Raw genomic sequence first — 15,404 nt, forward strand, 5'->3', positions numbered from 1 at the left:
TTCTATTTGTTTGTTGCACTCAGCAAGTTTGTGTAAATCTTTCTAGGCCTTTCTAAAATAAGCTTTTCCATCATTTTTTATAGAACAATAATATTCCATGACTTTCATAGACCATAACCTATTCAGCCATTCCCTAATCAATAGGCATCTATTCATTTTCCAATTCTTTGTCACCCCAAAGAACTACTACAATTTTTTTTTTTTTTTGCACATGTAGGTCCTTTTCCCTCCTTTATGATTTCCCTGGGACACAAACCCAATAGTGACTATGCGGGATCAAAGGATACGCATAGTTTTATGGCTCTTTGGGCATAGCTCCAAAACATTTTTATTCTTTTAAAAAGAAATCATCAGTTATAGTTTTATGTAAAAATAGCTTAGGACTATAATTGTGCATATTTTCCCCTTGACACTCTGCCCTAATTTACCACCTTACCCATGTAGGGAAATAGTAAGAATCTCAGGTGATAAATGAAAAGCTGATTGCCTAGTAGGGTTTTGGAATCACCCTGAAGCTCAACTTCCTAATAACTGAACAAAGCAAATCAGTATTCTTATGCTTAAGAGGAAAGTTTTCAAAAAATTTTAGTGAGGTGAATCCCTATGAATAATTTTAAATCTTCCCTTAAAAATTTTGGGATTGGCATTCCCTCATGGAATATACTATACAGTTTCTAATAAACAATAACAGAGGTGACACTAGAAAAGTTTTACTTGAATCCCACTGCCTGTGTGGGATGTGAAATATTTCAGAATTGAAGGTTGTGTTACTTGGCTTATGGTTTCTCTGTTGTCATCTAAGCTGATTCACCTGAATGAGTTAATGAGACTGATGAGATACAGTTTCTACAGGAAAAGTATCCCTGAGGCCACTGGACTTTGGCAGTGCTGTAGTTCCACAGATAATGATGGCTGCCAGATAACAATCTGTTGGTCAGGTTTTCTGAGACAGATGGCAAGGTGCATATCAAGAGTCTTCAGTTTTCCCCTCTAAACCATAAAATTCAATGTTGAGCATAATAAAATTACCATTATCAGTGACATGAAGAACCAGATCTCTTTTCTCCCTATAAGTTTGTCTTCTTGCTCCTAATTCTTTGCTAATCTATTTTGAAACAGCCCACTGTTAGCAGCATAATAAATCTTTGCTTCTTAACTTGAAGACAAACTGAGTTTGCAAATTTTTTTGCCATACCTACAACACTGACCTGGAGATTCTAATTTTGTTGGGGTGTCTTTCACCCTCAACACGATGAACCAGATTCATGAAGAATGACTTATATTGGTTTGGAATTGACTATAACCTCCATTATTTTCACTGGAGAAGACTTAATTTAATGAAGGAAAAAGAAAAGAGAGAAACCTTGTGATTAGCCAGGAAAAAATGAGAAATTGAAACAGCTATGAATATCTTACAATGGTTATGGTTACGGTAGGCCAGATTTTTATCAATGCCTTCTTTCCTAAATACATCTTAATCTTCATGGAAAAATAGGATGTTTATTAAATATTTTAGAGTCTAATGTTAAGGTATTCATGATATAAGAGATAAAGATGCTCAGTGAGATGTCTCAAAATTGGTGATTAGGTTTTTCTACTTTTTAAAATAACTTTTTTTGTGGAAAATCCCTGATTCTGCTGATCTTATCCTATATGTTAATGCAGAGATCAATCTGCTGTACTACTTAAATTTTAACTTTCTTTTTAAACGGTGGCAGAACATGTGTCCTATTTTATTGGCAGTTCTGCCACTGTTTAAAAAGAAAGTTAAAATCATTGTGGGCATCTAATTGCCTATCTTTGAAGATTTACATATTTAGCAAGACTGTTTGTGTATCTTTTCAAAAAGATGAAAAAATAGTGTGAAGTTCTTAATCAGAAAGGAAGCTTAAAGTTTGTGGAAGTGAAAAACAAATTAGTGAAGCCATGTAGAAGAAATGGTAATCTCACAGCTTTTTGAAAATAGAACTTATTTTAAAGGGAGTATTCTTTTTTTTTTTATATATATAAATTTTATTTTATTTAATAATAACTTCGCATTGACAGAATCCATGCCAGGATAATTTCTACACGACATTATCCCTTGCAATCACTTATGTTTCGTTTTTTCCCCTCCCTCCCTCCTCCCCCCCCCCCCCCAGGATGGCAAGCAGTCCTATATATGCTAAACATGTTGCAGTATATCCTAGATACAATACATATTTGCAGAACCGAACAGTTCTCTTGTTGCACAGGGAGAATTGGATTCAGAAGGTAAAAATAACTTGGGAAGAAAATCAAAAATGCAAATAGTTCACATTCATTTCCCAGTATTCCTTCTTTGGGTGTAGCTGTTTCTGTCCATCATTTCTCCAATGAAACTCAGTTAAGTCTCTTTGTCAGAGAAATCCACTTCCATCAGAATACATCCTCATACAATATCGTTGTCAAAGTGTATAATGATCTCCTGGTTCTGCTCATCTCACTTAGCATCAGTCCATGTAGGTCTCTCCAAGCCTCTCTGTATTCATCCTGCTGGTCATTCCTTACAGAGCAATAATATTCCATAACATTCATATACCACAATTTACCCAGCCATTCTCCAATTGATGGGCATCCATTCATTTTCCAGTTTCTAGCCACTACAAACAGGGCTGCTACAAACATTTTGGCACATACAGGTCCCCTTCCCTTTTTTAGTATCTCTTTGGGGTATAAGCCCAATAGAAACACTGCTGGATCAAAGGGTATGCACAGTTTGATAACTTTTTGGGCATAATTCCAGATCGCTCTCCAGAATGGCTGGATTCGTTCACAACTCCACCAACAATGCATCAGTGTCCCCGTTTTCCCGCATCCCCTCCAACATTCATCATTATTTTTTCCTGTCATCTTAGCCAATCTGACAGGTGTGTAGTGATATCTCAGAGTTGTCTTAATTTGCATTTCTCTGATCAATAGTGATTTGGAACACTCTTTCATGTGAGTGGTAATAGTTTCAATTTCTTCATCTGAAAATTGTCTGTTCATATCCTTTGACCATTTATCAATTGGAGAATGGCTTGATTTTTTATAAATTTGAGTCAGTTCTCTATATATTTTGGAAATGAGGCCTTTATCAGAACCTTTAATTGTAAAGATGTTTTCCCAGTTTGTTACTTCCTTAAAGGGAGTATTCTGTAATTTTGTTTTTTGCTATTAAATGGGCTTATATGTGGAACGTTATAATTCAAATATAGTCTAGAGACAATGAAACCATGGAAATTACTTAAATTTTTTTTATTAATTTGTACCAACAATAATGGAAAATACAAGAAAACTCATTAAAATGACTCAGATATGGTTGGTTTTAGTTTTTATTAACACTATTGTATACTTATTTCATGTTTTATAAAAAATGTATTGGATTAATATTATTATTAAATATAAAATTGAAATACTTTATTTTGTCATTGTTGATAAAAAGGCTCAGAATTTTCAAGGTAACTCCCATTTTTCATCAACTACTCTACTTGGTTTCCACTCCATGGAACAAGATGATACTCCTCCTTATTGCCTTTCAGCTTCCTTTTGTGTGCTGTCTACTTTTATCACATTGTAAGCTCCTTGGAGAAAGGGACTTTCTTATTTGTGTCCTCATAGTTTATCTAGTGTCTGGTACATAGTAGGCACATAATGTACTGAAACTTTTTGTCATATAAAATTTCTTTCTGAAGATTAACATAATTTTTATAGCATTTTAAATCAAGTTAAGCAAATTAGGCTTCTTCTTAGAGAATCCCAGAAGTCTTAAAGTTTGCTGAAACAGAGAAAAAATTCATTTCATTTAATAAAATTAAATATTTAATAACCAATTAAAACAATATCACTTTGTGATATTGTATTCCTGACTATAAAGCTTTCCTTCCTTCCAAATATTCAATTTTTATAATCTCAGGCTTCAACATTCCATGTAGTGCTCCACTGTTTATGTTTGTAATTAAGATTTTGTTTTTCTTGTTTTTTAAATGAGGGAGATGAGTAGGAGGAAGAGAAAGCTAGAAAGAGATTTTTTTTTGGCCTTTCTTTGTAATCTCAGGATTTGCATAGTACCTGACACAGAGTAAGTATAATAAATATCTTTTTTCTTCTATTTATTTTTGTTCTTTATAATCTTTAAAATTCAGTTTTATTTGCTATTCTGCATTGTCTCTCTCCCTTCCCATCCATTGAAAAGGCCAGAAAAGTAGAACGTATTATGAATCTTAAAAATATTTTGTTGATTGACTCAACTAATATATTAAGGAGCATCTGTAAAATACTATATATGGACCATATATAAGATACTATGAATGGAAAATCTAAAACCAAAATAGTTCCTGTTCTATTCTGAGAGTCCTACATCATTATAAGAGTGTAGAATAGTATGGTACAATACAAGGACGACTAAATTTGAAACTAGAAGATCTGGGTTTAAATTCCATTGATACCATTTACTACCCCTGAGGAACCCTGGGCAAGTAGTTTCACCTTTTGACCTCAGTCTCCTTATATGTAAAATGAGGGGACTAGACCCAGTAGCCTCTCTTGCCTTTTCAGCTCTAAACCTATGATATCATGATTAAGTTTGTAAACAAGTATAATAAAATGCAAACTATAGAGAAAAAAAGGGAAGAGAAATGAAGGAAAAGCTTCTTGTTGAAATGGCACCTAAGCAGACCACTGAAAGAAGTAGAGATGAAGAAGTAGTGCATTCCAAACATGGGACAGTTTGTAAAAAGAGGTGGGAATGTGGTGTTAAGCAGGCAAAGTGGCTGAAATGTAGATTTTTATAAAGAAGAGTAGAATGAATGAAAGTAAAATAAGGCTGAATGGATATTTAAACCTAGAAGACTTGAGGAACAAAACATCAATAGAAAGGAAAGTAATGGAAAAAAAAAAAGGAAAGGAAGGAAGCCTAGTAAGCGAATATCTAATTAACATCATAAAAAATGAAATTCAGAGCTAGAAACAGATCAGAACCTTTGGGTTTTCCTCCCTGTCCTGTCCCCTATCTAGAGGACCACATGGTAACAGAGAGGAGGAAATGTATCATCTAATTAAAGTTACTTTTTACCTTTTGTAATTGCTATTACATACTACAAAGAAAATGTATGGAACAGAATTGTTAACAGAATTATTAGTATACTCACCTGTCTTCTACTGTCTTATTAGAAGGATAGAAAACTTTGAATGAAAATCCACTTCTTGGAAAAGAGCCCTTAAAAAATTCAAGTGAACATTATTATACTTAATTGCAACAAGTTTAAATTTGCAAAAGAAATAATTTTAAAGTCAAGTAATTAGGCTTGTGCTAGCATTTACTGTGAAGAAAAATCCATATTCTTTCATGTCAGCATAAATATAACCGGTCATTATTTAGAGGAAAAATCAGATTTTAGGGGTATCTGCAAGGGAGACACTTGGTACTGAATGGGACAAGTGAAGATTTCTCAGAAGACTATAGAGTGGAGTGAATCAGATCCTAAGTCTAAGTTTCAAGAAGCCATGTGATCCCCAGGAAGTTGAAAATGTTGTTGTCTACTGGTCAAAAGCCATTTCCCTGTTCCTGAAGAATTCAGTCCATCCAATGAATTTAAAAATCAACAGGAGGAGAGGTGGACCTGCGTCTTTTCTGCTATATAATCCAGTTTCCACTTCTGTACTAGGCCACACTATGCTAGACTGCCCAGGTATGCTGGCTTTCTTATTGTAAGAACTGAAGAAAGGCTTTCTGTTTGTATCTGGAGAGGCCTTCCAGTAGTCAATTAGGATAAAGGGGGTATAGCACCTTTGTTCTACATAGTATTTTAAATGAGAAGAATAAAAAAATATCTAGCAAAGTTTCTCACTGGCACAAAAAGTTGAAAAAAGAAAGAGAAACTGTTTAAGATATATTAAGTGCATTTTTTAAAATAGTATAATAAAAATTTGGTTCATTTAAGAAGAATTAACTATGAAGATAACAGATAACAAAAGGAAAAGTTATTAAATGCTTACTATATGCTAAGTGTTGTTCTTACTCTTGGGGATACAAGTACAAGCAAGCAAGGAAGTTTCCCTCCTTAAGGAGTTTACATTCTAATGGGGGAAGACAACCAAAAAGACTGCTATAGTTAAAAAGTCAATTCAGAAGTCTATTTCTAAAAGAAAATTTGAATACAAGAAAAGTTTTTCAAAGACTGTTCTACTTATTTGGGATAAACAACAATAAAAAGACAAATATTTATAATTCTCTTAAGAACAATGCTTATCTGATATTCATCTCCTAAAGTCGGAGTTACTCAATTATATTACATAAAAAATCGGAAGCATTTGTGGGATTCTGTGCTATAAAGAAAAATTAATCCAAGGAGTTGTCCCATGATTGGTTCACATGCTTTGTAAGTTTTTAACAAAAACAAAAGTGTCATTTTCCAATTATTTATCCAACTTATCTTCTGATGATTTTTGGCAATTTAAAAAAAATTATACATTCTACAAGGTTTGAAATACTTTTTTTTAAGTTCTGAAAATCCTGTAGATGTTTGCAAATAAAAAGATTTTTAAAAAATGTTTTCAGTCAATACAAAGTCATAGCAGTAGTTAGAAAGGAGGTAAGTTTGTGTATCTATTGGAATAACATTAACTTATATGTAAAAGTTCTGCCATATTTGTAAATATGTATGGGTGGATAACATATTTAATAGTCACATTGGAAAGATAGTAAGCTTAACATCTTTCTTTCTCTGTTATAGCAAAAACAACTTAGTTCTGTTGCTATGTTTCTACACATTGTGAAGTCAGATTAAGTGAGTTAAATTTTAATTTTTAAAGTTAAAGATATTTTGTTTGTAGCAGTCCTTTTTGTAGTGACAAGAAACTGGAAACTGAGTGGATGCCAATCAGCTGGGGAATGGATGAATAAGTTATGGTATACTAATGTAATAGATTATTATTAGTCTATAAGAAATGATCAACAGGATGATTTCAGGGAGGCCTGGAGAGACTTACATGAACTGATGCTAAATGAAGTAAGTAGAACCAAGAGAACACTGTACACAGCAACAACAAGATTATATGATAATCAACTGTGAGACTTTGTTCTTTTCAGCTTAAGGTGAATCAGCCAATTCCAATAGATTTGTGATGGAGAGAGCCATCTGTATCCAGAAAGAGCACTATAGAAACTGCATCACAGCATAATATTTTCACCATTTTTTGTTGTCTCCTTGGTTTTTTTCCTTTTTGATCTTATTTTTCTTGTGCAGCATGGTAAATATGGAAATATGTATCAAATATGTACATGTTTAACATATATTGGATTACTTTCTGTCCAGGTGAGGGGTAGGATGAAGGAAGGAAGAAAAATTTTAAACACAAGGTTTTGCAAGGTGAATGTTGAAAATTATCTGCATGTGGTTTGAAAATAAAAAGCTATTATTAAAAAATATTTTTTAAAAATCATTTAAATGGTAGTGAATAATGTAAAATTAAATGAATTCTTACCGGGTTTATGCAAAGGCAGTCTGTGTTGGTAATAGTAAAAGGATCATATTTGTCTGCGATGACAAGTAGATCAGGAACGGGATACACTCTCAAAGTATGATCATATGCCCAATACACTGGACAGACATAAAGTGGTAAAGGAGTCAGGTGTCCTTGCGATAAGAGAGTCTTTACAAACTACAAAAGAAATAGAAAAAAAATAAGAAAAAAAGAACTTTGGTTTTTCATTTCAAAATATGTTCTAATCAAGTGTTTCAAATCAGGTAAAAAACAAGTAAGATTTATATTACTTGATAGATCATTATATAATTAGACCACTGCCATCAAAACACTTATGTTTTAGTATATAGTGCACAAATCAACTAAACAAAAACCACAATTGCCTAAGATATGAAATTATACTAGAAGCTTTAAAAATGAATGTGTTTAATTTTCTCATTTTATAGTGAAGATTTAGCAATTAAAAACATATAATTCATTAAAGCAGTCTTCAGGAAGTCATGGTTTAGCCAGTGACAAAAAAGCATTAAAATTAAAAAAAAAAATAAGAAAGATAAGTAGTATATGACTGGTATAATTATTTTTATTTGATTCAATATGATAATACAATTTTAAAAATATATATTTACATGATGAGGAATATCCATGTTGCTGTTAGGAAAACGGACGCAATTTCTGCACATTTTATTCACCAAGTCTTCACGAAAGATAATGATTTCTTGTGTGCAATACTGAATTCTAGAATGAAAACATGGGTTGAATTTTGAATATTTAACAGGGATTTTAAAAAATTATTTTTGTTTAGGGATAGAGAATACATCTAATTTCATTTGTTTAGCAAACTCCTAAGTGAAATAATACTATTTACTATTGTGGTAGAGTCATCACCTCTGCATTGCAAGAATGTGTCAAAACAAGGGGCCTGAATCAAAATCTTCTTGGCTTCAAGCCTGACTTTCCATCTATTATGCCCTGCTATCTTTCTTTGATTTTTAATTCAATATCATTATGCCACAGCAAGCTAACTCTTAACATTAATCTTGAAGAAAACCATACTATACACCACAATAATTATCAGTGATATGCAAATTGTTATAATGTATCCATTCATCCTTAATTAGTTTCTTCTTTTTTTTTTTTGGCTGAGGCAATTGAGGTTAAGTGACTTGCCCAGGGTCACACAGCTAAGAAGTGTTAAGTGTTTGAGACCAGATTTTAACTCAGGTCCTCCTGACTTCAGGCTGGTGCTCTATCCACTGCGCCACCTATCTGTCCTGATAAGTTTTCTTTTCTTTTCTTTCTTTTTTTTAAAATAGCTTTTTGTTTACAAGTTATATGCATGGGTAATTTTACAGCATTGACAATTGCCAAACCTTTTGTTCCAATTTTTCCCCTCCTCCCCACCCCCTCCCTAGTCTAGTAGATGTTAAATATATTAAAGTATAAATTAAATACAAAATAAATATACATGACCAAACCATTATTTTGCTGTACAAAAAGAATTGGACTCTGAAATATTGTACAATTAGCCTGTGAAGGAAATCCAAAATGCGGGCAGGCAAAAATATAGGGATTGGGAATTTAATGTAATGGTTCTTAATCATCTCCCACAGTTCTTTCACTGGGTGTATGGTTCAGCCGATAAGTTTTCTTAAAGGGTGGGTTATAAAGACAATTTGTGCACACACAGGCAATAATATCATACATTTACTTTAAAAATTTTCAGTAGCATTTTATTTTTTCAATTACATATATAGTTTTCAACATTTATTTTTATAAGCGCTTGAGTTCCAAATTATCTTTCTTCCTCCTTCTTCAGCGAGCAATTTGACTATTTTGTTTTCAATAATTTATGATATATAAAATACTACTCTTCATCAGAAGTTTTAGAATTAGAATGAAGCTCAGAAATCAACAAATTCAATCCCCACAATTAGACACAACTAAAGAAACTGAAGCTTTTAAAAAAAAAAAAACTTACCCAAGGCAATTGAGGTTAAGTGACTTGCCCAGGGTCACACAGCTAAGAAGTGTTAAGTGTTTGAGACCAGATTTTAACTCAGGTCCTCCTGATTTCAGGCTGGTGCTCTATCCACTGCGCCACCTATCTGTCCTGATAAGTTTTCTTTTCTTTTCTTTCTTTTTTTTAAAATAGCTTTTTGTTTACAAGTTATATGCATGGGTAATTTTACAGCATTGACAATTGCCAAACCTTTTGTTCCAATTTTTCCTCTCCTCCCCACCCCCTCCCTAGTCTAGTAGATGTTAAATATATTAAAGTATAAATTAAATACAAAATAAATATACATGACCAAACCATTATTTTGCTGTACAAAAAGTACAAGTAGAAAGTATCAGGATTGTAATTTAAGTTCTCCAAATCCTGTTCTTTCCACTATTCTATACTGTCTCTCAACACTGCTTTGAATTCTATTAGTATCTTTTCTTTTATGATAAAATCATTTTGATTCATCCATTTAAAATCAATGAATATATGGAAAACATTTTAATATTTCAGCAAAAAAAAAAAACAAAAAACAAATCAAAAACTACTATAAAATACACAATAGTAAAATTTACCTGCAGGGATTTGTAGTGAAAACTGAATATGGTACTCGCTGCCTGAAGTCATTAGTGATGCTTTCAGCAAGTGGTGGCCTATAAAAATAATTTTCATGGTATAGATTGTTAAAAGCTCCTCAAATTTTCTTTAAAATCATTTTAAAAAATGGCTCTAACTCACTTTGGTAAAATAGAACCAGGTCCAGGATCTTCTGGCCCAGGTACAAACACAAAACGACTGCTATAAACACAATGCAACATGACTTGTTATTTTTACAATTATTTAACAACATTAAAAACATAAAAACAAGCAAACTACTTCACGTCAGAAATTATTTAAATTTAGACTATTACAATTTTTAAAAGAATGTATTGTTGAGTCTGTTTTTGTCATAAACAAAGAAATGACAATACATATCTCCCTTATATAGAGATCAATTTATAGATTATTGCATATAAGTAATCAAATAAGATGACTTTTATTTGGGGAGATTTTTAGTAAAATTACACTTTTTTTCCCCCTGAGGCAATTGGGGGTTAAGTGACTTGTCCAGATTCAAGTGTCTGAGGCTGGATTTGTACTCAGGTCCTCCTGACTCGGGGGCTCTATCCACTGCCCCACCTAGCTATCTTAAGGTCACACATTTAAAAGAAGTTCATACATCTGTTACAGTCATGTGAAGCATTCTTGAAAAACCAACACCCTCCACAAATGGCAGTTAAGGAGAAAGAAATGGCCCCTTTTGCTATTAACCTTTGAATGAATTAACAAAAAAGCATTTCTTTGCTCATTATGTGCAAAGCACTGGGATGCAAATAAAAATAAAATATTATGGGCTCACAAGAAGCTGTCTACCTAATTCATGAAAAGGATGAATCCTTCAAGAATGAATGAATTTCAGAGACTCTACCCATTTGCAGTTAAGGCATCCATCTGCAGGTAGCCCTAATGTAACTTCAGTTACAAACCCTCGTTCAACATCACACAGAATTTTTATGAGTAGAAAATAGCATTAAAAACTGTTGTCATTTTCTTTGCTTGTTTCACTGAGAGGTTCAGGAGACCTTTCCATATGACTTTCAGATAGCAAACTTCTATGTATATTATCTTTCCCTTTAGAATGCAAAATCCTTGAGAGCAGAGTTTCTTTTTCTATTTGTAACCCCACGGAGTAAACAGTGAGCACTTAGTTTATGCCAGTTGTATTCCTCTGGATGTTCTCAAACTTTATGAATGGTCTTCTAACATTTAGAGTCCAGGAACGAGTGCAATTTTCTGGAAGTGGTTCCATTAGGATAAAGTAACCTTGGACAATTATCTCCTTATTCCTGGAAACGATGCCTTTCTTAATGCATTTAAGATTGTGTCATTTTTTTTGGCTGTCATCTGACATTACCAACTCACACAGTCCATCAAAAACTGCAGATCTTTTTCATGTAAATTGCTAATGACTTACACTGTATGTAAGGCTTTATCAGTGCAAAGTACTATATATTTTAATCTCATTTGACCTTTATAACAACCTAATGAGTTACACAATACAAGTTTTATCATTCCTATTTATTATACCAGTTTATTAAACACATAGGGAAACTTACATTCAGACAAGTTAAGTGACCTACGAAGTGGGTCTTGGACTTTTCTCACCCAATTCAAATTATGATGGCTACAATATTAAAATCCTTCACATTCTTTCTTTCTCAAGAAGTTCAACACCTTGCTCAATTTTTCTAATCCTCAACTTCTGCTCTTATATTAGGAGACTTAACGGTCAGATGCTCTTACAAGCACCTTAACTTCCTTTAAATCCCATAATCTACTTCCTTCATTTCGCCTTAGGCACACATAGGGATGGTCATACAATAGATCTCACCATTACTCATCAATGTCCTAATTTCCTAATTAGAAACTCTTGACAATCCCCTGAGTGTAATGTATTTAAACACTCATTGCTTCCAGCAGTACTCTAAGAGCAGCTTAGTGCAGTAGATAGAGACCTGATCTTGAAGTTTAAAAGATATGGGTTCAAATCTGACCATGAAGAATTGATTGCTGTGACCCTGGCAAGTGACTTAACTGTTGTTGGCCTCAGTTTCCCCATTTGTAAAATGGGAATAATAATTGCACCTGCCTTTCAGAGTTGTTGTGAAGATCAAATGAGGTATTTGTAAAGAGCTTAGCACAATACCTAGTTATCTAGCAGACACTAAATAAATGCTTGTTCTCTCCCTTCTATCTTTTAAGAATTATAAATCATAGAAAAGGTATTGAATTATATTAATAAAGAGTTTCCTATACTAGTGAAATCATGTGGTTCCCTACACTTACTCTTTAAAAAAAAAAAAAAAAAAAAAAGGAAAAAATTCAATAATCCCTAAACCAGAAAACAAGATAATGAAATATTATTCCAAGTGAGGAAAGGAGAAGTTCTTCATGGGTTCAACTATGTAAATATAAAACAAATTCATACAAAAAATAAAAAGCTCTATTTTAAGAAGTTATAGGAAGGTCTAAGAAAAAATTGGTCCATATCCAGCATCCATAAAATATAAATAAAAAAGGAAACAAATATTAAATAATATTTCATGTCCCAAGTCACTATTATTTAAGGAAATGCATTTTAAAACAACTTCAAACCCAATAAAATTTTTAAAAATTTAAATTATAAAATCTCCTATTAATTAGATTGTGGGAAAACAGGCTCCAATAGCTGGAGGCAGTACAAATTATTAATGTTACTTAAGTGATGGTATCTTTTGACATGATAAATCAAGGAAGTAATTAAAAAGAAAAATGAGCCATTTGTATGAAGATGTTAAGGCTGAGTTATGTATACAGTAATAAAAAAACAACCTAAATGTTTAATGAGTGGAGAATGGATAAAGGAACCTTGGTGCATCAATACAATGAATACCTGATCTTAAAAATGACAAACAGGGGCAGCTAGGTGGTGTAGTGGATAGAGCACCAGCCCTGAACTCAGGAGGACCTGAGTTCAAATGTGACTCAGACACTTAACACTTCCTAACTGTGTGACCCTGGACAAGTCACTTAACCTCAATCGCCTCAGCAAAAAAAGAAAAAAAATTGACAAATTATCTTGTTATTCAGAAATAAGGTAAAAAGTCTATATAAAGTAGTGACAAAGTTGAAAAAAAAGGAAACAAGTTTTAAGTATTGGCCATATAGTAACTGCTCTATAAAAATATATAATACATGTGCATTAAAAGTATATATGCTTTTTGAATGTGCATTCATAAAGATGTCATCATATTAATACATTGCCTTCAATGTCTGTACATACCATATCTTTTTTCTTAATTTCATTAATTTTTAAACTAATAGAATTTCCCTTTTGTTGAGAAAGAAGAAAGACTATAGAAGCATAGAGCATGGAAAAGTATGTCATTACCTTTGGTGAATATTAGGATAATCACATATTATGTCTGCGAGAGCCTTCAGAGAATCTACAATTTTAAGAGGATATTAAAAATCAATTTTGTATGCTTTTGGATATGAAATGAAATCATATCAAAATACAGCAATGTCTTGAGACTTTTAAATTAATGACTCAAATTGTCATTAATTTATAATGAAAACATAAAAATGGCTTTAATTTTTTAACTATTTGAAATCTGAAATGTATTTTCCCAAGATATAAAATTCATGGTTAAGAGTATAAATCAATTCACAAAAACCTGTTTAACTTATAACTGAGATCAAGTGTGGTACTTTCCTAATAATGATACCAAATCTAACCATTACTTGCAATAATTTTTCTATGGAAAAGTCCCTATGTTCAAAATTCCAACAAGAACACATTTTCTTTAGGAAAATAAGGAGTGGGACAGCTAGGTGGTGCAGTGAATAGAGCACCAGCTCTGAAGTCAAAAGGACAAGAATTCAAATCTGGTCTCAGACATTTAACACTTCCTACCTGTGTATGAATTTGGGCAAGTCACTTAACCACAATCGCCCCAGCAAAAAACAAACAAATAGATAAATAAAAGGAAAACAAGGACTCTAACTCTTGTCTCAGGGACAGACTGATGGCCCTGGCTCAAAGCAAGTTAGAAACAGGTTGCGCAAAGGCAAAGAAGAAAGATGTTGAGCTAAGGTACAAGCAAAGTAAACCTCCTTTTTGGCAGTTTAGTAATAACTGGATGAATCATATTCCTTTTCTTTGGCATAACCATTGCTTCAAACTAGAATTTTTTTTCTTCTGTGGTCCACAGATTATCATATTTAAGATCCTCTCTTAAAAGCAAAAACCAGAGTAACACTTTTTAAGGAGTTTTAGGTATATTAGCTAAATGTAGATGTGGTTGTGTAAGGTCACAATACCCTTGCATTTAGGACATTGCTCCCACTTTATGGAAGCCATTGAATTGGAGAGAGTAATTGTTCATTTATTCCTTGTTTGTCTTTTGTTCTTGAAGAGAACTGATGACATCAAGAATGTGATGACATGACTTGCAAGTGAACTGGATTTAAGTGAAGCTGGGTCATGCAGAGTTACCAGTCTCACTCTCTCCCTGAAAGGCATCTGGGTCTAGTGACAAGATATAAATCAAGATTGCTGGAGATATCCCCTAGAGGGAAAGAAAGGGAGCTAGGAGTAGTGTTAGCAAAAATATATTATTGAGCAAAACCAATTCTTGATACCATAAATGATATGAGATACTATATAACTATCTGAAGAGGAAAAAGGGAATGCCAGGTGTTGCAGAGGAAAATGAAGAATTTCAGGCATCAGCCATTCTTAAGTATATAAAACATAATTACAAAATTGAAAAGAAATCTTGATTATCAGCTATTCTGTTCCCCTAATTCTGCAGGTAAGGAAATTCAGACCAAGAGGGACGGTAAAATATAAATTTCTTGAGGGAAAGGATTGTTTCCTTATGTAGGCACCACTGGCCATCAACATTTTTTAGCTCATAGTAGGTGCTTAATAGCTTGTTAACTGCTTGATGCATGAGGCATGCATATTAAGTTGTAGAAGTGGAATTTGAAACTAGGATCTTTGATTTCAAATCTTGTGATTTTTCTATCATACAATGTAAAAAGGCTGGAAATCAGGGATGACTTATCACATTTTATACCAATTTGATTAATAAAAACATTCAAGCATTTCATATTTGTGAATTGTCTCAGAAAGATCTTTAATACCTATCAATGACTGAACATGATTTTTCCCATATGGTGCAGATAAAAAATTTCCACAGAAGATGAAACAGGTTGGAGGTACAGAAGAATAACCTAAGAAGTATAAGAAAAGATAAAGATTATTTTTCAATGCAATAAGTAGTCTATTTAAAAACAAATTAGCATGTATATCAGGAGGTTATTTATG

At 32.7% G+C, this 15,404-nt stretch overlaps 1 protein-coding gene across 1 annotated transcript in view; it reads right to left on the reverse strand.

The window, feature by feature from the left end:
- Positions 1-1,787: 1,787 nt before the first annotated feature.
- Positions 1,788-15,404, reverse strand: part of POLE2 (DNA polymerase epsilon 2, accessory subunit) — a 44,645-nt gene continuing 31,028 nt past the window's right edge. The window contains exons 12-19 of the mRNA XM_051977919.1: positions 15,221-15,310; positions 13,461-13,515; positions 10,229-10,288; positions 10,066-10,143; positions 8,115-8,223; positions 7,486-7,662; positions 5,151-5,218; positions 1,788-3,778 (exon numbers count right to left, since the gene is read on the reverse strand). Coding sequence (XP_051833879.1) covers positions 3,769-3,778; positions 5,151-5,218; positions 7,486-7,662; positions 8,115-8,223; positions 10,066-10,143; positions 10,229-10,288; positions 13,461-13,515; positions 15,221-15,310 — 647 coding nt within the window. The 3' untranslated portion in view covers positions 1,788-3,768. The remainder of the gene's footprint in view (positions 3,779-5,150; positions 5,219-7,485; positions 7,663-8,114; positions 8,224-10,065; positions 10,144-10,228; positions 10,289-13,460; positions 13,516-15,220; positions 15,311-15,404) is intronic.

Source organism: Antechinus flavipes, chromosome 2 (genome assembly GCF_016432865.1).
Source record: "Antechinus flavipes isolate AdamAnt ecotype Samford, QLD, Australia chromosome 2, AdamAnt_v2, whole genome shotgun sequence".
Lineage (NCBI taxonomy): Eukaryota > Metazoa > Chordata > Mammalia > Dasyuromorphia > Dasyuridae > Antechinus > Antechinus flavipes.